The sequence below is a fragment of the Mustela nigripes genome, chromosome 1 (assembly GCF_022355385.1).
Source record: "Mustela nigripes isolate SB6536 chromosome 1, MUSNIG.SB6536, whole genome shotgun sequence".
NCBI classification, from domain to species: domain Eukaryota; kingdom Metazoa; phylum Chordata; class Mammalia; order Carnivora; family Mustelidae; genus Mustela; species Mustela nigripes.
Window position 1 is genome coordinate 93756677 of NC_081557.1, and position 21453 is coordinate 93778129.

General features: G+C 44.7%; 1 protein-coding gene across 7 annotated transcripts in view; it reads left to right on the forward strand.

Moving 5' to 3' along the window:
• CADM1 (cell adhesion molecule 1) overlaps positions 1-21453 on the forward strand; it is a 322952-nt gene that overhangs the window by 273970 nt on the left and 27529 nt on the right. For 4 of the 7 annotated variants that reach the window (XM_059416669.1, XM_059416675.1, XM_059416678.1 and 1 more), the window contains exons 6-7: positions 8543-8642; positions 11718-11890. In XM_059416669.1, coding sequence (XP_059272652.1) covers positions 8543-8642; positions 11718-11890 — 273 coding nt within the window. Of the gene's footprint in view, positions 1-8542; positions 8643-11717; positions 11891-16793; positions 16881-21453 lie in introns of all 7 variants that reach the window. The other 3 variants (XM_059416660.1, XM_059416661.1, XM_059416664.1) reach the window with 1 other exon arrangement.

Here is a 21453-nt window from a genome sequence, read left to right on the forward strand (position 1 = left end):
AAGATTTTATTTATTTATTTGACAGACAGAGATCACAAGTAGGAAGAGAGGCCGGCAGAGAGAGAGAGAGAGAGAGAGAGAGGGAAGCAGGCTCCCTGCTGAGCAGAGAGCCCAATGTGGGGCTCTATCCCAGGACCCTGGGATCATGACCTGAGCTGAAGGCAGAGGCTTTAACCCACTGCGCCACTTAGGTGCCCCTAAAAAGATTTTTTTGTAGTATTATTTATAAGTGTTAGATTATCACCGGGAAATGCTGACCTCATCCATGGACCTCAGATTAAGAACAGCTCTTTTCTGGGTAAATGAGACTACCCTGGGGGAACTCTAACCTGTTGGAATTGGTATTCATTCTACTCACTTGGTTTGGGCCTGGCCCATTTTGCTGCATGAAGCCTTCCGGAAACCTTTTTCTACCTCATCTAAAACCAATGGTTATTAACCAGGATATGAACGGTTACATGACAGATAACGGATTTGAGTTCTGTATAAACTGCATCCTTTTGAGGAGATATTTTTTTAAAAAGAAATAGCAAAGACCTGCACTGTGTATACCGTTCAACAGCTTACTTTAAGTCCGACAGGGAAAGGAGGAACAGTAAAACAGAGCTACCATCTTGCACAGAGGACAAGGCTTGAGCTACAACTTGGAATTGCTTTTGTCTTGTGGATTTAAGTCCTAATTAATTGAACACAGAATTTTGCAGTGTTTGTTTGTTAGGACCCTTATTTGTGGTACCAGGAGAAATTGTTGTGCCCAATTATGTGAAAAATCAGCCAGATGTATATGCTGTCATACTTTTAATAATCTTTAAGTTCATGGTGAGTACAGATATTAATTGTGTAGTATGCATTGAAGTGATTAACATCAATGTAATTTATCATCTGGAGATTTCTGAACATAAATAAATGAGTTGTTTTGTTCAGCAAGGTGTTGACCCCTTCAGAATTAGTGAATTAAAGCCCCCCCTTTTTTTATTATAAATATGAAAGGCACCACAATCAGCCAAGTGTTCAGTTATTTGATTTTCTGGGGCATTAGCCGCTCTTGTTTGTGACATTTCCCTGTTGGGTGCTTGTTTGCAAGCTCATTAATAAGGTTTTCTCATAGGAACGTTGCTGGGAATGAAGAACATACAGTAGGGCTCTCAGTTTTCTGGCTTTCATTGTAAGGCTCAGCAAGGCTGCCGAGGCAGCCACACACGGCTCAGTGTTTAAAACAGAAAATAATTATGCACGGAAGCTGGAGTTCAAAGCTCTCCTGCCTTAGATGTTCGGCGGAGAACAGTTTTGCCTTTTAACGTTCTGAGCTAGATGACCCTAAATTCCTTCTGTGCGGTTCTTTTTTCCCCTCCTGCATGTCTGTGTACGTGGCGTTGCTCAAATTTACAACATGGTTGATTATAGTGGAGCGTGGTGCAATTGTCGCGTGGTTAGTGGAGCTGTACATCTAAAGGAACATACTCTTGTCAAATAAAAGCCTGTTTAAAGGAGAACAGTTCACTGTCTGCGCGTTAAAAGAAAACTGTTTAAATAGCATCAAGGTGGCAACACAGAGCGATGTAAGCTGGGGATTCAAAGAAGAGCTGTGACCCTCAGTATGAAATTCAGATCGCCGTGCAAAGTGGGAAAAGCCTCACTCCGGACTCGCCATTGGTTGCTGTGTGTCTTCCACTTTCCTCCCGTCACAGCCTTGCTTCTTTGGTACAATTTGCAAAAGTCTTCATTTTGTGAGAGTTTTTTTCTATGTGTGCCTATTTGTTTAAAAAAGAGAGAGAGGGAGAGAACGAGACATTGAGATGGGTTTTGAAAGGGAGAGCGAAAACAAAGACTCTAGAAATGGGTGTTTGAATACCTTCCCTCCTCTGATTATCACCTGACGGTTAATCGTGTACGTAGGCATCATTTTCAAAATGAGTTTTATTGAGCCCCTCTAGGCAGATATTTTGTCAATCCATTTTCCTGTTCATCCGGGGTTGGGAGAAGGCTGGATTTCTCCTTTCGTTCCCTCGATTGGGGGGAAATTGAACGTTGAGGAGATGATCCAAACCTGTTCTCTGTCTGTGCCAAAATAAATGTTTCTCTGGTATCAACAGTGCCCCTGCAGTGAAGGAGGGAGAAAAACCTGGAAATGGGAAAAGCTTTCCTGCTTGGGAGTGGAGGATAAGACGTCGTTTCCCAACGCGGCTCCTGGATGCATCCTCTCCCCATCAGTTCTGTTCCCAGATCGTATTCTTCAAAGCATAGTAGCTGGTGTTCCCCGATTTGGCCTGTTTCTCTCTGATCTCGTCTCGTCTTTGAACAGAATATGCTCTTCCTCCCACTCTCCCTTCCTTTTATTTTTTTAAGCAATGAATTGAGTTTCAGTGGAAGTCATTTCAGTATTTCGTATTCCTCATGGAGACCCCCGGATTCAAACGAATGTTTGAGCTGTCATTTGTTGCGTGACCACAGGGCAGGGGCGGGGCCACGGTCCTGATACTAACTGTGGAGCTCGTTCATGGAGCTTTCTGCTGCACCATAGGGGGCAGGAGGTTGAGGGACCAATACTCAAAACACAGAGTCAGTGTCAGGGCAAGTCTGTCGCGAGCAAGAGTTGAGTGACATGACAAGGTCAAGGACGAGAAAGCCACCACCTCTACCTTATGAAGTCACACTCGGGAGTTAGAGGTCTCTTACGAAGGATGCTCTGTCCACATCTCGCTGTCCCATCTATTGTCTTTGGGGAAGATGTGTCTCTGTGGCTGTGGACATTGAGCATTTCCACTGCAAAGCGAGTCTTCTAATGGTTTTTAACTCAAGGTCACATTTCAATTCTGTGGAAGGTTAAATGGTTGTGAAGTTAAAATCTGAAAATCGAAAATGAGTGGTCAGACAACATCCTTTTATGATTTCCCCAAAGATCCCACCTTAGAGATACACCAGAAATGCTAAATAAACATGTAGTGAAAGGGAAGCATGTAAATCAGAACACATGGGCTGAACCTCAAATTTTGGAAGCTGGACTGACCTTCCAGAAGAATAATACGATTATATTTTGTGCTAAGGGCTAGTGAAGTGATTCAACAGGGAGGCCATGAGATTGGGGTAACTACCATGTCTTGGGTAGCCTATGGAAGCAAAGGAAATCCTCAACCAAAGTCCCCAGGCTCCCCAAAAAATGAAAGCGAAGCCACCTCCAATCAGGAACAGCCCAACTAGACTTTCACCAAATAAGGCAACTGCTTAAGCGACAGCCAATCAAATAATGGCCCTTGCTTTGCTTCCCTGTCTTCTCCATAGAAACCTTTCCCCTAGCTCCTGTGGCAGGAGGATTTTCAGTGTGGTGTTGCCCTGTTTGAATCAATGGGTGCTCAAATAAACTCTCAAAAATGTTAATGTGCCCAGTTTATCTTCTAACAAGCTTAAGATGTATTCATGTTCTGGCTTTTTTTGTTTGTTTGTTTAAGTCAGTAACAGATCTTGGAGTAGGAGTCCACGCCCCGGCATTTCTCCAGCTTCTCATGCATTTGTTCACTCCATAACAAGTCTTGAGTGCCTACTGCATGTGCCAGGCGCCAGGATACAAAAGACCCAAAACTTTCCTTCTTACAGAGCCGACTTTCCTATAGAGAAATTCGTGCTTTTCCTTCCCTGCGTTCACTTTCACATTTTAAAGATTTCTCGAAGATAGGGAAGATTGCTATATGAGTGTGCCGCCCATTTCTAAAGCACTGGAAACATAACTTTCTGTCGCAACGTTGCAGAATAAAATTTGATTCTGTTGGGTAAACAGTAATTTCCGTATCCACAAAACTCCTTGCAAGTTGCCACAGGCAGGAGTTGCGTTCTGCTGGAGTGAAGTGGTACGTGCTTGTTGGTCCCACAGCTCCCACCTGGTTTGACTCCTCCCACCCCCAGTAGCTCAGTCCTCCCCCAGCGCAGTTACAGTCCTCCCATTCATACAACAGATGTAACAGCAGGGGGTCCTTTGCCTTGCAAACAAACAATAAATGGCGGTGAGAATTATTCATGAATGTCTTATGACATTAGAAAGCAAACCTTTTGCAAGATGTGGAACTCCTCTGAAAGCTCCACGTGACTGCTCTCGAAACCAGACCCAATCACATCTTCCTACCGGACACTGTCTTCCTTCAGTGCAAAGCTGGCCTCTTCTGGCAATCCAGGCAGCTGTTTTGGGGGTGCCAATTCCTGCCTCAAGCGCAAAAAAAACCCCTCATACTCCCCAGATCTCAGGTTAATCTTTGCATTGTCGTGTTTCTCCAAACTGCAGAAATCCCCCCGTGATTTACAAAGACTCTTCAGCTGATGCTTCCCTACCTGAATGCGTAGGCACTGACCCAGACTTCTCCCAGCCATTCTGATGCATGTGAGCACTTGCTGCCCTTGACCTCTCCCTGGCAGATGCCCTGAGACCATTACTATTTGCTCCGCTGGCATCCAGTCCCGCTCCAACAGATATTCGGAAATTGGGTGAAAGGGCTGTCCATGAAGAGCCCGTGTCCCGAATGCAGTCACAGAAGCAAATTTGCACCAGGACCTTGGGCCTGGTTACAGTTAGTGCATCAGAGAACATTGGATGCCCACATTCTAAATAAGAATTTAGAAATTCTTGGGCTGGGAAGGCTGTTGGGAGCCCATGGGGTAATAAGTCTCGTGCTGGGATATAAGTATCTTCCTAGTCCTCAGCTCTACTCCTGTCTGGTACATGGGAAGGATGACATCCCAGGCAAAAGGAAACCGCTAAATACCATTTTACTCATTTTTTTTAATAAATAATTTTATAAACCTGCTATGTTAGTGTTGCGATCTAGAAAGAAGGAGATGATTTTTCATTTACATAGGAACGTGAATACAGGCTACAGAGTCTCAAGCTTCAACTTCTGGAAAGATCACAGAACGTGGTGCAAGGTCAGACTGGCATGAAATCAATTGTAATCTGCCAGCAAGCCGTTCTAACCTCTATAAGAGTTTCCTTTTATATATATATTTTTTTCCCTTTATAGAGAGAGCAAAGTACATTTAAAGAAAGTCTCATCAAATTGGAATGTCTTTCTAATATTATTTTTTTAATTGGTTGCTCCTGTGGTGTGACCCAAAGCCTCCTGGCATTTAACCCTCTGTGCAACTTTGACTAATGAACGAATTTTGTCTGCTCTACGAGTCTTGCTAAATGTCTTTTATAGGGTTTTTAAAAAATGACAGTATATTATAAAAACCTCAGATCCCTTGACCTAATTGATTGGCTGTTGGTGATGCCATCTCTGTAACTATAATGTTCCATAAGTGCACAGACCTAACTATTTTTCTTATTTTTATATAGCAGTTCCATTTTTTTAATGACATTAAGCCATTCTGAGCGATACATTTCTAGGCAGTTACTGCAGTTGGGTAGAAAGTGTCCTCTGGCTCGTAGCCTTGTGCCTTACAACACCAACCGAGGCATAAAATGATCACCCAGAAAATGTACTGGGCCTTACCTCATTACTTAAAAATAAATCTTGGAGTCTGGGTCTGTCTCAGAAAAGCTTTGGTGGGTTATAACGTTTGATTTATGAACATAATTAAAATATAAATGATGAGCTTTGGGCTATTCAGTTAGCCATCTGGATTGTGCAGGATTTTGACATACTCGCATACAAGTCAGGATCTTCCTGGGGAAATTTAACCTCCCTGAGTTCGAGAGGCGCCAGTGGAATCCCAGGCTGTCTGGGCTACCTGTTGAGCATACCTGAGTTCCTCTTTCAGGGGAAGGGAAGGGGCTGGATCTTGGCACAGAGACCCACCTGTGCGGCTCGCAGGCAGGGCGTGAAGTTGGTTCAGCTGCCCCACGGTCAAATAACATGCATGTAAGTGGTGCGTGTGTCAGAGAAGGACATTTTTCTGTATGATGCAAATAAGATTAATGTTTACCTCTTCAGCCAGCTATTAAGGTAGCTGTAGCAGCTCTGCCCATCAGTAGATGGTAGAGGTCTCTCCAGGAGCCTGAGGAGTAAATTGGGAAAATCCGTTACCAGAATTGGAGGTGCATTTTCTATGGTGTAGTAGGATTTTTTTTTTTTTTTAAATATAAGTTTCAGGTACAGCAGATCCTTAGCTTGCTCTTCCTAATTTCTGTGAGTAATTGACAACTGGGAAACAGCCATTAGTAACATAAAAAAGAGTTTAACTAGAAGTCTGTGGTACTGAAGAGAGGCAAGACTGGCTTGGATTTTCAACAGTCTCTTTATTATTAATGGAAGTTGAGCACGTAAAACCCTTAGTGCACTGTGCTGAAAAATACACCCTCTCTGTTTGCTTGTAAATTACACAAAGGGAAAAAAAACAAAAATTCTATATAGACCAGCAGGCATCCTACTTCTCCTTAATTAATGGGCAGAACTCAGCAGAGCATGGAAAATGTAGTCCTTCCGTGGATCAGAGATTAACCTAGAAGCAAATGTTCCATTTCAGCCCAGATTTGGGGCTTTAAATTAGCCTTGCCCAGAATGGTTCCTAGGTAAGAATGACAGAGGTTTCCTGACCAGGAACCCTGTTAAGTGCTGCTCTTTCTGAATGTGAAATATAAGGGACCGGGGTCTTTGGCTGTCGGTGTTCCCAGTAACGTAACCTTCTCCTGTTGCTTGCTTTACTTACTTATTTACTTATTCGTATCTTGTGTTTGTAATAGACTTCACCAGCCAGCTCTGTGTTTATGGGTCACACCAGCAAAACAGATAGACTCACTTATGTCACCCAATGGTTGTATGTAGTGTAGGCTTTGAGACCAGAGCTCTGCAAGGAGGGTGGCCAGCAGCTCTTCGTTCTTCTCAGCCAGCCAGTCCTCACTCAAGGTCATGGTGTGTATCCTGTCTGTTTCTGCCTCTCTGTAGGGACTACTTTCCCTACCCAGTGACCAGTCTCTGGACACCGCCACACCATTTTGTTCTCGAACATTCCCTTGGCCAGCAAGTCTAAGAACAGAACCATGCTTACTTTGCAAGTGTCAGCTGGAGCTTTCGGGCCTGTTAATTTATGTCCTCTGGCAAGTGGCTTAGCGTCTCAGAGAGGGTCACCCATTCACAGTGTGCAGTGCACACTGGTATACAAAAAGGCACTCCTAAAAGGTTTTGAATGCCACGTGGTTTTCCAAGACAGAAAGATCTGTGATGGGAACAAGACTGTACCAACGTGTCTGGAAAGCAGCCATCCCCAGAGAGGACTCCCTCATGCAGCTTGTTTTAGCCGCGTACGGTCTGAGATCAGTTGAGTGTTGCCATAGTTCTGATTTCCCTCTCAGTCCATAGGATGAATGTTAATGAGCTAAGCACTGCTTGTAAAAGGCCAAGGGGCTGATGTTTAGGTGGTGTGATTGTCTGAGAAAGTAAAGTTATGGAAATTGTTTTGACCTTTCAGCCAAGTGATGTCTTGCCCTCTCACATTTATTACTCTTGGGTACGTTTCCAAAAATACACATTTACAGAGCCACCGCATTAAATGAGAAAACTGATTTAGGGATTAATAGCTTGTTAGTTCAACATAGAAAAAAACAGTCTCCCCATTCCATTCAGGTTTTATTTGTAAATGTATTTGTATGGGTTTCTAAGTTAATCCCAATCCCTTCTGGTTCCCTCCCTAGGGCCCATACCTCCCATCATTCATCTTTGGGACCCAAACCCCGACGAGCTCCAAACACAGGTTTTAAGTAGCCAGTGTATGTAAGAACAGCTACATCACTTAGTTAAGTACTTGACTGCCTTCAGAAGCCATACTTGGTTTTAATTATGGATTATTACTGGGTAATGTGGTTTTGAACCTGAAATCCCAACATTCACAGGCCTGCCTCCTATTAAGTTACCTCCATGACCTTGGACTGGCTAGTTCATTCCACTGGCTACTGGACTGGGTACCAGTGTTCTCATCCCTAAAACTGGGCTTATTCCACCACCAATGACAGCTCCTAGCACAGTAGTCCCTCGGTACTTGTCTGCATCCTTCCTTCTCATGTGTGTATACATTGAGATGTCAAAGAGTTCCGCTGGGACCACCAGAAGCGCCCATTTCTTTATTCTCAAAGCCATTTGAGTGGAGTTCGGAAGTTTTGCCTTTCCCATTCAAAATCAAGAGCATAGAAGAGGCAAACTTATTAATATGCATTGTCACAACATATTGTCACATAGTAATATAGGATATATGATAAAATGTATCAATTCTGAGCACCACAAATATCTGGCTTCACCTCAGCATGAAGGCAAATGAGTTTCCTTTAGCTTGAGTGAGTTTGGAGATAAACTTCAATGTAACAAAATGTATTTCACAGGAAATGTTTGATGTGGCGCAGTTGGCTTATGAATCTCTTATCTGCTCGCGGTTCACTCCTTGGAGTTATTAGTCAATTTAATTTGAGCAAATGCCAGGATTACTAACTAATTAGGAGGATGTTAGTGAAGGCATGAGGTTGGGGAGAGCGCGAGTGCTGGTGGTGTGGGGTTTGTGGCGGCATGCAAGTCTGATTTTTGCCTGATGTCATTTGCTAAACATTACACTTTGTGTTGTTGTCACACAGATAAGCCTCAAGTGCATATTCAGATGACTTACCCTCTACAAGGCCTGACCCGGGAAGGGGATGCGCTCGAGTTAACATGTGAAGCCATCGGGAAGCCCCAGTAAGTTCTGAAGGCCAAGGTTGGCAGAGGGTCATGAACAGTAAATGTCACAACACGAAGCTGTGCGTTCGCAAGTCACCAGCCTGTCACCTGTCTCCTGCTGTAAAGGATGGAAGATTTTGCAAGAAATAAGGAATATTCAGTTAAAGGGGGGAATAAATACCTGTGGTCGGTTCTTAATGGCCAGGATTGGGAGAAAAATGAAATGCCAGCTAAGATGGAAATCTCGACTAATTCTATTTTATTATCATCAACATGATTGTCAGAACTATCTTCTCTCACAAAAAAAAAAAAAAAAAAATCCTAATAAATTTTTAGTATGCCCACAATCTAATGATAAATCTGCTACCTTCTGTGTTAATGTCTAAGCTGCCGGGAAAGATGGTTTTCAGATTTAAATTAAGCCGCTGTGATTAGGGCCAGCCGTTGGAAAATGAATCTGCCCTACCTTTAATTTTACTTCTCCTTTCCTCAAAGGAAAGTGACTCCTAGAAATATGTTTGTTCATAAGGAATGGCCCCAGAGCTTTTCTCAAGCAGCCTATGTATGCCCCTGCAGAAGAGAAGGAACATAACACTCTTATTTTATGGAAAAGTACAAAGAAGCTGCTTCCCTGCGGAATGAATGGAAGTGAATTAGGGAAACTGCTGTATATTATCACTAATAGAGCAAAAAAAGCTGCTTTAGTGATGGCACTGCTTCAGACATCCATCCTATTTCATCTGGGGAGAGGAGAGAAGCTCTTTCTAAGAGAGTGAAGATTGTTTTTAACTGTTTCTTAAGGAAACAATCCCCAGAACCCTAAGAGGGAACAAGTCAGTGTCGAGATTCTGAGCCCTCAACTTTGAGTGGTCCCCACCAAAACAAAACAAAACAAAATAGCATTGAGCTCCCTCTGCTGTCCCTGTGGTATGATTTTTTTTTTTCCCTCAGAGTTTTTATTAACCAGCCTGACTATCACAGTTTTCATGCTCTGAGCATCTTAAGGAAGGTTTCCGGAAATCTCTGGAGAGTACTGTCCCTGTTACAGCTAAGGCATGATCTCTGACAAGAGACTGGGAAGCCAGACGGAAGCAGCTGCCACGCCTCAGCCCTCCCTGTGTCAGGCTTCCCTCACTGCGGGCTAGAGTCTGCTCTGTCTGGCCTCACCATGTGGAGCTTTAAAGATGACCTTTAGGAAGTCGGAGGTGGTCTTGGTTCTGTGGTGCGCCCAAGTTACTAGGTTCAAAATGCTTCACGCTTTGGCGGAGCAATCTTTCCCTCCTTTGAACACAAGCCAAGGATGCAGATCTTTCCTTCCGTAAACTGTCTGGAGTACGCCCTGGTTAGTGACTTACCTTGCCTCCAGAAAAATAAAAAATAAAATAAAATCCAGTGGAGGAAAAGAAATAAATGCTCCCAGGCCTCTCACCACTTGTAATACCTATATTCAGCCATATTAACCACATTTAGAGTATATGGCTTTGCTAACCTATATTTTGTTTCTGTGGGGTTCCCCCCCCCCAAAGAAGGTACTCTGTTCCGTTGAATGTGCCACCGAGACAGTCAATGACATGTTTCCTTCAGGACATTTATGCCAGAGAAGGTATTTGTTTGTTCCTCCCAGATGGGAACGGGTGGACGGCTGTGTGAGCAAGCCCGCGTTACTCCACTGCGATCCCTTCCGGCATATTACCTATTTATTTTCTCAAGAAATTGCATACAATAAAAATGGTAATTTAACTTGCCATTAAATGTTGTGAATATCCTCAGCACTTACCCCCACTGATTGTTTCAGCTGTCAAGCAGCAGGACGTTAGCTCTGAATGCCAGGCAGACCCATTTGCCGTTGCCTACAAGCAACACATGCAGGACTAATTTTTAAATAATTTACTGGGTTGTGATGACAAACCCATGTGTAATTAAAGAAAAATTGTAACTTCACATCCCATTTGAAAGTTGGAATGCTACTCGACAGGGCTAACTCAGGTGTTCGCTCATCATTAAGCGCTGGGCCTTTCGGTCCTGTCGCCGCTCCTAGAGGTGGTGCTGGGGACAGATAAGAAGTTACTTCTGTGCCTGTGTCTCTGCTGCCCTTCCTCCAAAATGAGAGCTTCAGGCATAGGCGCCCACATGGCCCTGATGTCACGGGAGGTTGAGGGAGCCACCTTGAAGAACGCGCACATTAGATTCAAGAAGTTTTGAAAGATAACTTGGTGCATGTGCGATTTGGGCTCCAGAACATCTTGTAAAATTGGCTTTTCCCTAATGAACACAAATGTGGCGCTGAAACAAATGTGGCCTCTGAATGCCAGAAGGAGCCCAGGTGGAGATGCACCCCTCAGTGACTAACTCGGACCCAGAAGCCTCACCCTTGAGTCACAGGGTCTGCAGGTGCACGTGGAGAGGGGGAGGGTGTGACAGCGAGGGGGACTGGGAGAGCCAGCAAAGCAAGGCATGTAGCAGAGGAACCCATAGAGAAGGTGGACTGGGCTGGGGGAGGCAGGTTACGGGTAGGAGTCAAGGAGAAAAAAAGGATTGAGCCTTTCCCCGAATGAACAGAGGTACTTTTTTCAACAGCAGAGGTCAAAAGAAAGCAGCATTCAGATGTAAAAGTCTGTTTCTTTTTACGAAACTTGAAATCCCTTTAAATCTCCCAAGTGGCTTCCAGGCAAGAGTCTTGGTATATCTGTAACCATCAGAGTAATGCGTGTATCACTCGCCAAGAATTTGCTGTTTTCCCCCTAATTAATGAGATGATTAATGATGGCTGGGCTCTGTCCTGTTTGGTGTGAAACCACACAGCAGGGCATAAAAATAGGGCACCTTGTTTTATTTACTGATTTGTTAAAGATGAATTGCAAATAATGAGACTCCTGCTTATGGTCCGTTGAAAGTTTTTTAATACCTGATAATGTTTTTTAGAAAAAGTTTATTCCAGACCGACTCAGGGGGACTTCACGGCTGTAATTCTGTTACATGTCTTTAATCGTGTCCCCCTCCACGGGACTCCTGTGATGCGTGGGTGGGAAGCTGACGCAGACGTCTTGGTGGGAGATAACGAAGCACCCTGTGCCGCCCCTCTTTCCTCTGCAGGCCGGTGATGGTGACCTGGGTTAGAGTCGATGATGAGATGCCTCAGCACGCCGTCCTTTCCGGGCCCAACCTGTTCATCAATAACCTAAACAAAACAGATAACGGTACATACCGCTGTGAAGCCTCTAACATAGTGGGGAAAGCTCACTCGGATTATATGCTGTATGTTTACGGTACGTGGAAAGCTAAACCTGTCTTCTACTAGACTCATTTACATGTAGTTGCTGCTTATGTTCCCTCCCAGAGCTTTTGGTCCGGTTGAAAACCAGAAGCCCATTTGTTTTCTGCAAGACCTTAAAGAAGCCTGGCCTGAGGTGGACCCCAGTGTCCCCACCTGGGAGGGCACTGACTTTTCGTCTCTCCCTCTAATCGTGGGGATTTCCCACTAGATCACAGTCCCTGGTCATGCTGAGCAGGAAAGCTGTGTCCTCAGGCACAAGCCATGGAGACTGTGTTAGAAATAATGACTGCAAAATTCAGCCTTACCAATTAATGGCTATTTAGCTCAGAAAGTTTATTCCCAGTGGTATTTTCCTGTGATATCTGAGCTAGTCTCCTGCTTTGATGAACAGAAGTATCCTGTTTTCAGCATGAAGCTATTACATTCCCGAAGATGTTGCAAGCCAGTAAATACTTGGAGAAATGATACAGGCTCCTTGGTAGCCACATAAACCACCAGTAGCTCTTCCTTTAGACATGAACACATTTATTTTTAAATTTGTCTGTTTTCTTAATATCTTCTCACAGGATTACTAGAGCATATAGCATCATCAATTGCATTCTCTAACCAGCAAACGTTTCTTGAGCATCTCCTACGTGTCAGACATCTTAGACTTTTTCCCATTTCTTTTTAAATTTATTTATTTGACAGAGAGAGAGAGTGAAAGAGAGCACAAGTAGGCAGAGAGGCAGGCAGAGCGGGTTGGGAGGGGGAAGCAGGCTCCCTGCTGAGCAGGGAGCCCAATGTAGGGCTCGATCCTAGGACCCTGAGATCATGACCTGAGCTAAAGGCATGGGGCTTAACCCACTGAGCCATCCAGGCGCCCGACTTTTTCCCATTGATATCTTAATGTCAGTTTTGTGTGGTGAATATTCTCTCTGTAGTTGAAGAGGGCACTGCTGCTCTAGCCTTAGGATGGCAGACTATGCCTCTTCTGTCCAAAGTCTCTAGGTCAGGTTTATAAAGGAAGCATAGTCATGAACTGAGATGACATGGAATGAGGAACCACAGGCCTGAAAATTTTGGTGTCTTATGAATATACAGTTATGTGTGCACATTTCTTTCTTCCTGTTAGCACTGTAAATACATTATCCAAGTATAACTGTGTACGCATATACACCCATACACACAGAACCATATGTAGGAAATATTGTCTCCGTTATGTCTTAGAACCTGGCCATTTTCCTTTTGAAGAAAACAGGAGTCAGTGTCTTCTTGAGGATGCAGAAGCATACTTTACCCCCTATCTACTTGGATATTCAAATCTAATCCTTATGATCTAATTCTGTGGTTTTAGGGGGTTTTTTCTCCCCCTTTTAACGTAATGCAGAATTACAAGATCACATCTATCCACCTGGTTTGTAAACATCTGAGATGTGTTTTCTGCATACAATACCCACGTGGTCTGTGCTCTACACATGTAAGAGTATTAGTTCTCCCTAGTGGTTGAGGAGATCCCCATGAAGGGAACAGTGATCCCATGTCCATACCAGGGGGTACCCTGGCCCCCTTTTCAGTTGATATGACACAGCCACCCTGTGCCTCAGACTGTTCATGGTCCACTGATGCCAGAGGCTGCCAGGTAGATCTCTGTCTGTACATGAGGGTTTGAGCCTCCCACAAGCCCCCTCCATTGCTGTCCCCCAGGTCCGCAGTGGCAAATGCCCACCAGTCTAGGGTATGCTTCCGTGAGTCAGAAGACTAAGTTATCTGGAAAAACAACTCTGATTTATCATCCCTCCTGTTGCCACCTTTCCAGACAAGAAACATTTTGTGGATTTGAAGGACACAGATGTCTTTGGAACATGGGACGCCAGCTTACGCCTAGCGTTTTTTGATCTCTCCCTGTGTCCCACTGTTGCATGTGCATGACCAACCTCGAATCTCCCCAGGAACCCCAGGACATATGCATTATCCTCATCCCATGGTACAGATGAGAGGGGAAGCTTAGGAAAGTCACCTAAGCTGCTCAAGGTCTCAGGCTTACTGTGTCTCCGAGCCACCACACTTCTGATTACCAAGTCTACAGGGACATTGGAATCTTCCTTTGTAGGGCCTCTGATTCTCACTGCTTCCCACCAGAACAGTAAATACACTTCAACATGAGATGTTTGGACTTCACTTGCCGGGCCAGAGTGCATTATTGAAAGCCAAGAAACGTAGTGACCTACCTGTTCTGATAAGTGCATGCGCGCACGTTCGCACATGCGCACGCACACACACATCTCCGTAACCCAGCTTGGCATACTTACCCTCGTCCAGGGATCTGTTAGATCTATAGGAGTCTACCTCCCTCCCTTAAGCTATGCCAGTAGCGCTGCCTGGAATGGCAGCTACAAGGCCAACCTGAGGTGTTGCTTGTTCGTTAATAAAATATCCTAGCAGTTGGAGACAAGATGGCGAGTAGATTTTCTTTTCAGAGGTGGTTTATTGTACTACTACTACAGTAATGTTCAAAGTACTTTATGAACCAAGCGTTAACGTGTCTTTAAAATGTTTAATTCTCTGGAAATAACTCCTATACTTGGAGAATCTAGCTGGTTAGTGCCTGAGCCCCAATTGTTTTTGTTCTTTGAGCCTCTATGTGTCAAACACCGCTCATTAGCTCCAACTCTGTACTTTCTTAAATAGTGGCCTCACGTTGCTCTTATTGCCGGAAATGATCTGAGCAACGAGGTTATACCTGTTAATAGAATCTAAGTCATTCAGGTCACTTGAGCCAGATGTGAAGGACAACAGTTACCCCGGTAGTGATGAAAATAATTGAAAGTGTGTGATTTTCACAAAACGAAAGGGACCAGTGACCTTTTCTCTGAAGTCTCTGCCCTTGTTAGTCTGGTCCACCCCTTGTTCATAATCGTGTTTTCAAATCATATTTCAAAAGTGGACCTTCCATTCCCCTTTGATTATATTGTGGATATCACACATTTTGTGCCAATACTCTGAGAGATGGGTTCAGAAATAGCATTAGAGTGTACCAGGGGGAAGTCTCCTAGGCACAGATGTTCCCTTTCCAGTGATAAATATTGTAGTTGAACCAGAACAGAGAAACCACATTAGCTGCCCACATGCTGGGCAGCAGGAGCCTCTCTGGGTACAGCTGAGTTGGGTAGGAGAGGGCACGGGATGCCTTCAGACCTTGGCTTGGGGGCCCGTGCCCCTCGCTCTGCTGTGTCTGTCCCGGTGCCCGCGGCAAGGTGTGGGAGCAGCCACAAGATCTGCTGGGTCCCCGAATGCTTCCTCACCTGGGGCCTCCATGAGAACGAGGCCAGGGAAGCAAGACTGAACAAAAGGTGCCTGTTCATCTGAAAAGGTGGTTTGAAATTACTTAATCATTACTGCATCTTGGCAGACAGTGAGATGTGTGTGTGTGTGTGTGTGTGTGTGTGTGTGTGTGTGTGTGTGTTTGGTCTTGGGGGGTGGGTTTGGTTTTTGTGGGTTGTTTTTTTTTTTTTTAATTTTTGTTGTTTTTGTTTGAATTCCTTTTTGAACTCCAGTGTGAGGCTGCTTTAAACCACTCGTGTCCCCAACTTAAACAAGCACAGTCTCCCACAAGACAGAACCATTTGCTGCTGATCTTTGCCCATCACAGTCATACACTGTGTGTGTGAGAGAGAGGTTGGTTAGGAAAATTAAAACCTCAGATTAGTGATCGATAGTAGGAATCATCTCAAGCAGACCTTACAACCAGGCACCAAAACAGTGTTTTCGTCAACTTTCAGGAAGTTGTACCAAAGCCAATAAAGGTGCAGTATATAATTAAAGTTTTGATGTATTAATTAGACAATCTGAGAGCTCACTTGGAGATAAAAGGACACCAGATGTGTCAGGGAGAAAAAGTTGACGTGCTTTAGATAAAATTTAAAATCAAAAGCCTTCAAATCGTCTTACGCTCTCTTATACCAGAATGATTGCTTAGTTCAAAGTCTCGCTGACAATTTAACACATTCAGTTTGATCATTTGGGCTCAGGATTTTCTTTTTTTCTCTTTCAGATTTGCCCTTCCCTTGTCCCCCAAATAATTTCTGAGATGATAGAAGAATATACAGTATATCAAACATCTGACACAAGGTTCCCTCTGGGATTCCTGGCTTGGCGGGTCAAGGCCCGTTTATATCTCATCCTCTTGTTTACAAGAAGGAAGGCGGGCTTTCAATCTTATCACCGCCACCCACTCAGGTCAAGCTTTTAACACGAGCCAAGGCAACTAACACATTAATATTTATAAGTTGTAAAATTTATTGACTTTAAAAAAAAACAAAATCTCAGTAAAATCTCACATGCCTGGAACTTGATATTTAGTGGTGACATTCTCTCTTCTTTGTATTTATTACGAGCGTGGAAGTAGTTTCACTTCCCGCTGGGATGTATTGATGGGGAATAATGAAGTTCCTCGTCACGGAGAGCAGGGGAACAAGAGCACACTCATCCTTGGCCGATAGCAGCCCTTTCGCTGGAGCAGCGCCCTCTCCTCCTCCTTTCTCCCATCCGCAGAAGCATAAACTGAAATGACTCTCGGGCGCGGAGCTGGTTGACCCTCCCCTTTGAGATCAGATTGGGGCGGGGGTGTCCTGTGTTGATTTTCCCTCCCTTCTCTCTTTCACATCACCTCATCCCTACTTCACATCATTAATACAAATCTCTCTTCTTCTTATCTTAGCTTTTTCCAAGTAAGGTTTGAGGTTCCAATGACAAGATCCAGATCTCCGGTATGGGTGGGGCGGGGAAGCTCTTGGTTTCGGAGGGGGACGTCATCAAACAAACATCTCAGTGTCCTCATGCCTTTGTTTTGTCATTACTGATCATTGTTGTGTTCAGCATTGTGGGTTTGATTTTCCTTTTTTTTTTTTATCCAGATCCCCCCACAACTATCCCTCCTCCCACAACAACCACCACCACCACCACCACCACCACCACCACCACCATCCTTACCATCATCACAGGTACGGTACCTTCATGACCACTGAAAATGTCCTGAATGTATATTGTCTTTCTCGTGTGTATGCAAAGAAGCCGGAACGGTCCCTTGAAATCCTTGGAATGTAATGGGTCCTTTATTTTGGAACTTCAGAGACATGAGATACTTTGTTCTTAAGCTGAATCTTAAGGACCTCAGAAAATCTTTTAACATCCAGGCATTTAACAGTAGATCAGATATTTTGCAACTTACGCTTAAGAGAATTCTTTTTCAAGCATCACTGTTCAAAGCAGAATGCTAGGGAAAATGGCCGCCTGGCTATGCAAGAACATGCCGGTAGCTTAGGCTTAGCCACGGTTGATGAAATGGTAAGTATTCTGCCTTTGGATCTTCTCGTTGTCTTAATTCCATCTTAATTCATATGGAAGAAAATACACACCCTTTAACAGGCCCAGGGGGGTCATGTTTCAAAATACATCACCCTTCTTCCTGCCTCAGAGAGGACCCACTGACAGTGTTAGAACCTATGTGTGTTGTCGGGGTCTCAAGGTCAGAGAAAGCCACTGTCCTCTCTGTGCTGGGCACTCATGTACCCATCCCCCATCCCCCATCCCCACCCCACCCCCGTCCCGGCCTACTGCCCTCAGTTAAATACTGGAGGTATGGAAGAGGCAGCCACAGCCTCTGTGGCTTTATCTTTTTCTGGACTGTCTGAAACTCTTCTTCAAAACGAGTTTCATGGTCTCCAACTTGTATCACTGAGGGAGGAGGGATGCCATCCATCCCCTTGCTGGTACTCTGTGGCTCTCATACCACTTGACGTTGCTTGTCCGGGAGCCTCGGAGCTCTGCTGTCTGCTACGGTAGGAAAGCCTATAGTTGCACTGTGTCGACTAGACATGCAGGATTTCCTGACATAAGATCTTCCCCCACTGCTGTGTGCGGGTTCCAGCCCCAGAATGTGTAAAAGTGATTATTCTATGAGGGGGAAAAATTTTTTTTCTTTAAAAGAGAACTTCCCCGGTTCATTCTGTTATCCCAGGAGCCTGCAAGATCTCTCTGAGCTCCATGCCCCAGGATGCAGGACTTCTGTTAAAACACTGACTCTATAATTCATCATTCTTTGTGTGTAGACCCACTTTACCACCCTAGATAAGGCAGCTGTCCTTTACACTGACTTTCTGGAGACGCTCTTGGTCTTCACAGGAGTTGGTGGGACAAGCATGACGAAAATGCTCTATGGAAGAGGACGTTTATGAATGAAGATGGTAGATCCCCTAGTCTGTTTTCTTCACCTTCCTAACCCATTACAGTGGGACAAAGAGAACGTTAGAAAAAGCCACTAGTGAGGATTTTCTGTCCGCTGTTTATGCAACCATCAGTGCCTGCACTTAAAATCTTCCGAAAACCCATCAATTGGTTATTGTGCCTCATTCTAAACTCTGCTCCATCCAGGCTGCTTCCGAAATCCTCGTCTGTGCGTATTTCGTGTTTCAGTTTTGTTCTTCCGCGGCTTAAGCAAAAGCTTGTTAGCTAGTGCGCAGACTCCTCCCACTTTCCCCCTCATTGCTGAGCACAGCAAAGATGCTCCCTCCTTCCTGATTCCAGGTCAACCAGCCTCTCCACTGTCCACACCAGGAGCTAGGTTTTTACCTTTCGTGATTTCTTGCCGCTTATCCAGGTTGTAAACTGAATTAGGCTTGAGCTCTCAATAGTAGGTTTTCACGAAATTTCCTGTGAATGGCCCTTTGGACGTCTGTGTGAATTACACCTCCATCCCCCGCTGCCCTTTTGCAGTAGTCGGTTCATCTTTGCAGAAGGGGCCCGGGGATGAGCCAGCCCTTAACTACCTCTCATTCTAGAGGGTTCCCTCTAGGTGACTCAGGTTAGGCAGGTCTATATTTTAAGGCAGTGGAGGCCTTTCTCGCTCTGTGGAAATGCCCCATTTCTCCATAACACGGAAAAACACTTTTCATCTGTGTCTGGCCTCTCACTAGCTCAGGCTGGTTTTTGTTTTGTTTTGTTTTGTTTTTAAGACCTTTGCTAGCACCCCCTGAACTCCAACCCCCTCACTCTGTGCAACACAGCGGAGGTGCCTCTGCTCCCAGCTTTCAGCCTTCACCCCCACCGAAAGCTTCTCTGTGTCCTCAAACAGCTGCAAGTCACTGTTATCACTGTTCCAACCAGAAAGGCTCCATATAAGAGGAAATATAGCAAACAGTCCTGTATTCCTGTCCACATCGAAGGTGCCTTTAAACAGGGGTTTGTCTTGGCTTCTGTCTCTCTGCTCCCGACCTCAAGGCTCCAGGGGATACCCCATGAGCTCCCAGATGCACGGTAGCCTTTCGGCACCAGCACTTGAACCCTGGCCACACACAGAGGGCATCTGTGGCCGTGAACACCCAGATTCTCCCTGGCACCCCAAGAGTAGTTAGAGCAAAACTGCCACTGAAACACATTGTAGGATCCGCTGCCTTAACGGACATGATCTTCTAAGCTTGCTGGGTCTTAACAAGCAGCTTCCATGTATTTATCTTGCCTAGAAAGTACACTCGTGGATTTTAACATTTGCTCCTTACTTCAAGCCGATTAAAGGTTATGGAACTGAATGAGCCTGTGTCCCATTTTAAAGGTCCAGGCTATCCCTGAGATTTAGACTGGTTCCTAAAAAAACCTTCCAGACCGAATCTTGGCAAATGGATAGCTAAGTTAATTTCCACTCTCCTCTCTCGCACTGTTCACTACATAACAGCCACCCGTTAGCCTTAAAAGCTGCAACAGCTAAATCCAGTGACAGTAACATAAAGCCTGAGCTTTAAAAAAAAAATAAAAAAAGAAAGGAAGGAAGGAAAAAAAAGAAAAGAAAAAGAAGCAGCCCACAGTCCTCCATTTCTTTTCTCCCACTCAGATGCAATAACTGAAACCCATTCCCCAGGTCAGAGTTTCATTACAAGAAAATGTACAAATGCGATAGAAAAATATTTTTAAACTTGAAAGGCCATAGTTGATTTCTGATTCCTCACAAAGGAAGTGCTCCGGCGCTATGTTTTATCTTCCATAACCGGGGTAATCGAATTGTTTTCCTTGTTAGAGAGGCAGACCATCATTGAGTCCTCAGTCGCCCGGCTCCCTCAAAAGCAGGTTAAAGATCCTCAGAGGGGAGAATCATGAGCCCAGTCCGAGGTGATATTGCCATCCCGAATCCTACACCTGCCTGGTGGGAGGAGCCGGGCAGCTTTCTCCCGTCTCAGGTGCATGGAGCAGGTCTCCTGACCTTCGTGTGACGGCGCACACCTCTAGCAGTAGACTGATCTAGGGGAGGAATTTTTGAAGGCTCTGGGGTACTGAATGGAGTATTTGATGTCAACTTGCCCCATCAGCCTTGTCGCAGCTTCGCAACCATTATGCCGTTCATTCATTAGAATCTCTCTCTCTAATTAAAAAAAAAAAAAAAAAAGCATTGGAGAGTTGGAATTGAAATGGGAGCCATCCGGAGCCTCACTATAATTCGCCATGAGCTTCTTGGGTGTCTCTCCTGTCTCATGCACACTGGTATTCTGATCAGGTATGTCTGTTCCGATTAGGGCAATTGGCCGCCCCCTGCTTTTTTTTTTTTTTTTTTTCCCTAATCACATCAAGTTGTCCATGTGGTTTCATTTACAAAGATACATGCTGTGATATTGAAGAACAAACCGCGTTGTCCAAATTGTCCCCAGAGCCCTCTGTTAAAATAGAGGGCCAGCCAAACCATCCCCTGGGCTCAGAGTCCTTCAGGCAGATTCTACTCCGAAATTAGAACCGAAGAGAAACGGGGGGCCGGGGAGGGGTCTTTTGTTTTGTTTTGTGTTTGGAATTTTCTTTGAAGTTAGCTGACTTGAGGTATGAGGTGTGGATAAAATTGGATCCAGCTTCTTCCTCTAGCCATTGCCATCTTGGGAAAATAGTGTTTCCCTCCCTAGATAATGTGGATATTGTATTGATTCTGCTCAGTCCTGTCCTTTGATGAGGAGTCTACCTTAGAAAGCAACACAGCACTCGGTTATTATAAGCACCCTTGGCAGCTTCAGTAGGAAATTCAGGTTCACTGGGGCCGGGGGGAGGGGGGCCAACCTGTAGGTCACTGTACATGTGACTGTCATAAATTAAAACATTAAAATCACTTTAGAATAAGAAATGAATAGCTACAGGGCCAAGTCCTAGAACACATTTAAAAATCCTTTCACAGGAATGAAATAGGTCATTTCTAAATGAGTTTTTCCTCTTTTTAAAAGTACGTATCCAATTCAGTATTTTGTGTTTCCTGGGGAAGAAAACAGCACTGTTCTTCTGCTTGGTATCTAAGCACTACAATCCCAGGGTACCTTGGAGAAAGTGAGTCCCAGCCCGCAGGCCCACCTGTTACCTTGGCTTTCATAGTCTGATATCCTAAGCCGTTGTGTGTGTGAAGTGTATCCAGGCCCCTAAACCTGAGTGTGGTCCTTCTCCTTCAGTGATGCTCCGAGCACACCAAGTGCAGGAGACCCAACACCATGGCAAGTGTTTCCAGTTTCTTCAATACGGAGGAAAGAAGGGACACCTGTGCTAACCTCCCCCTGTACC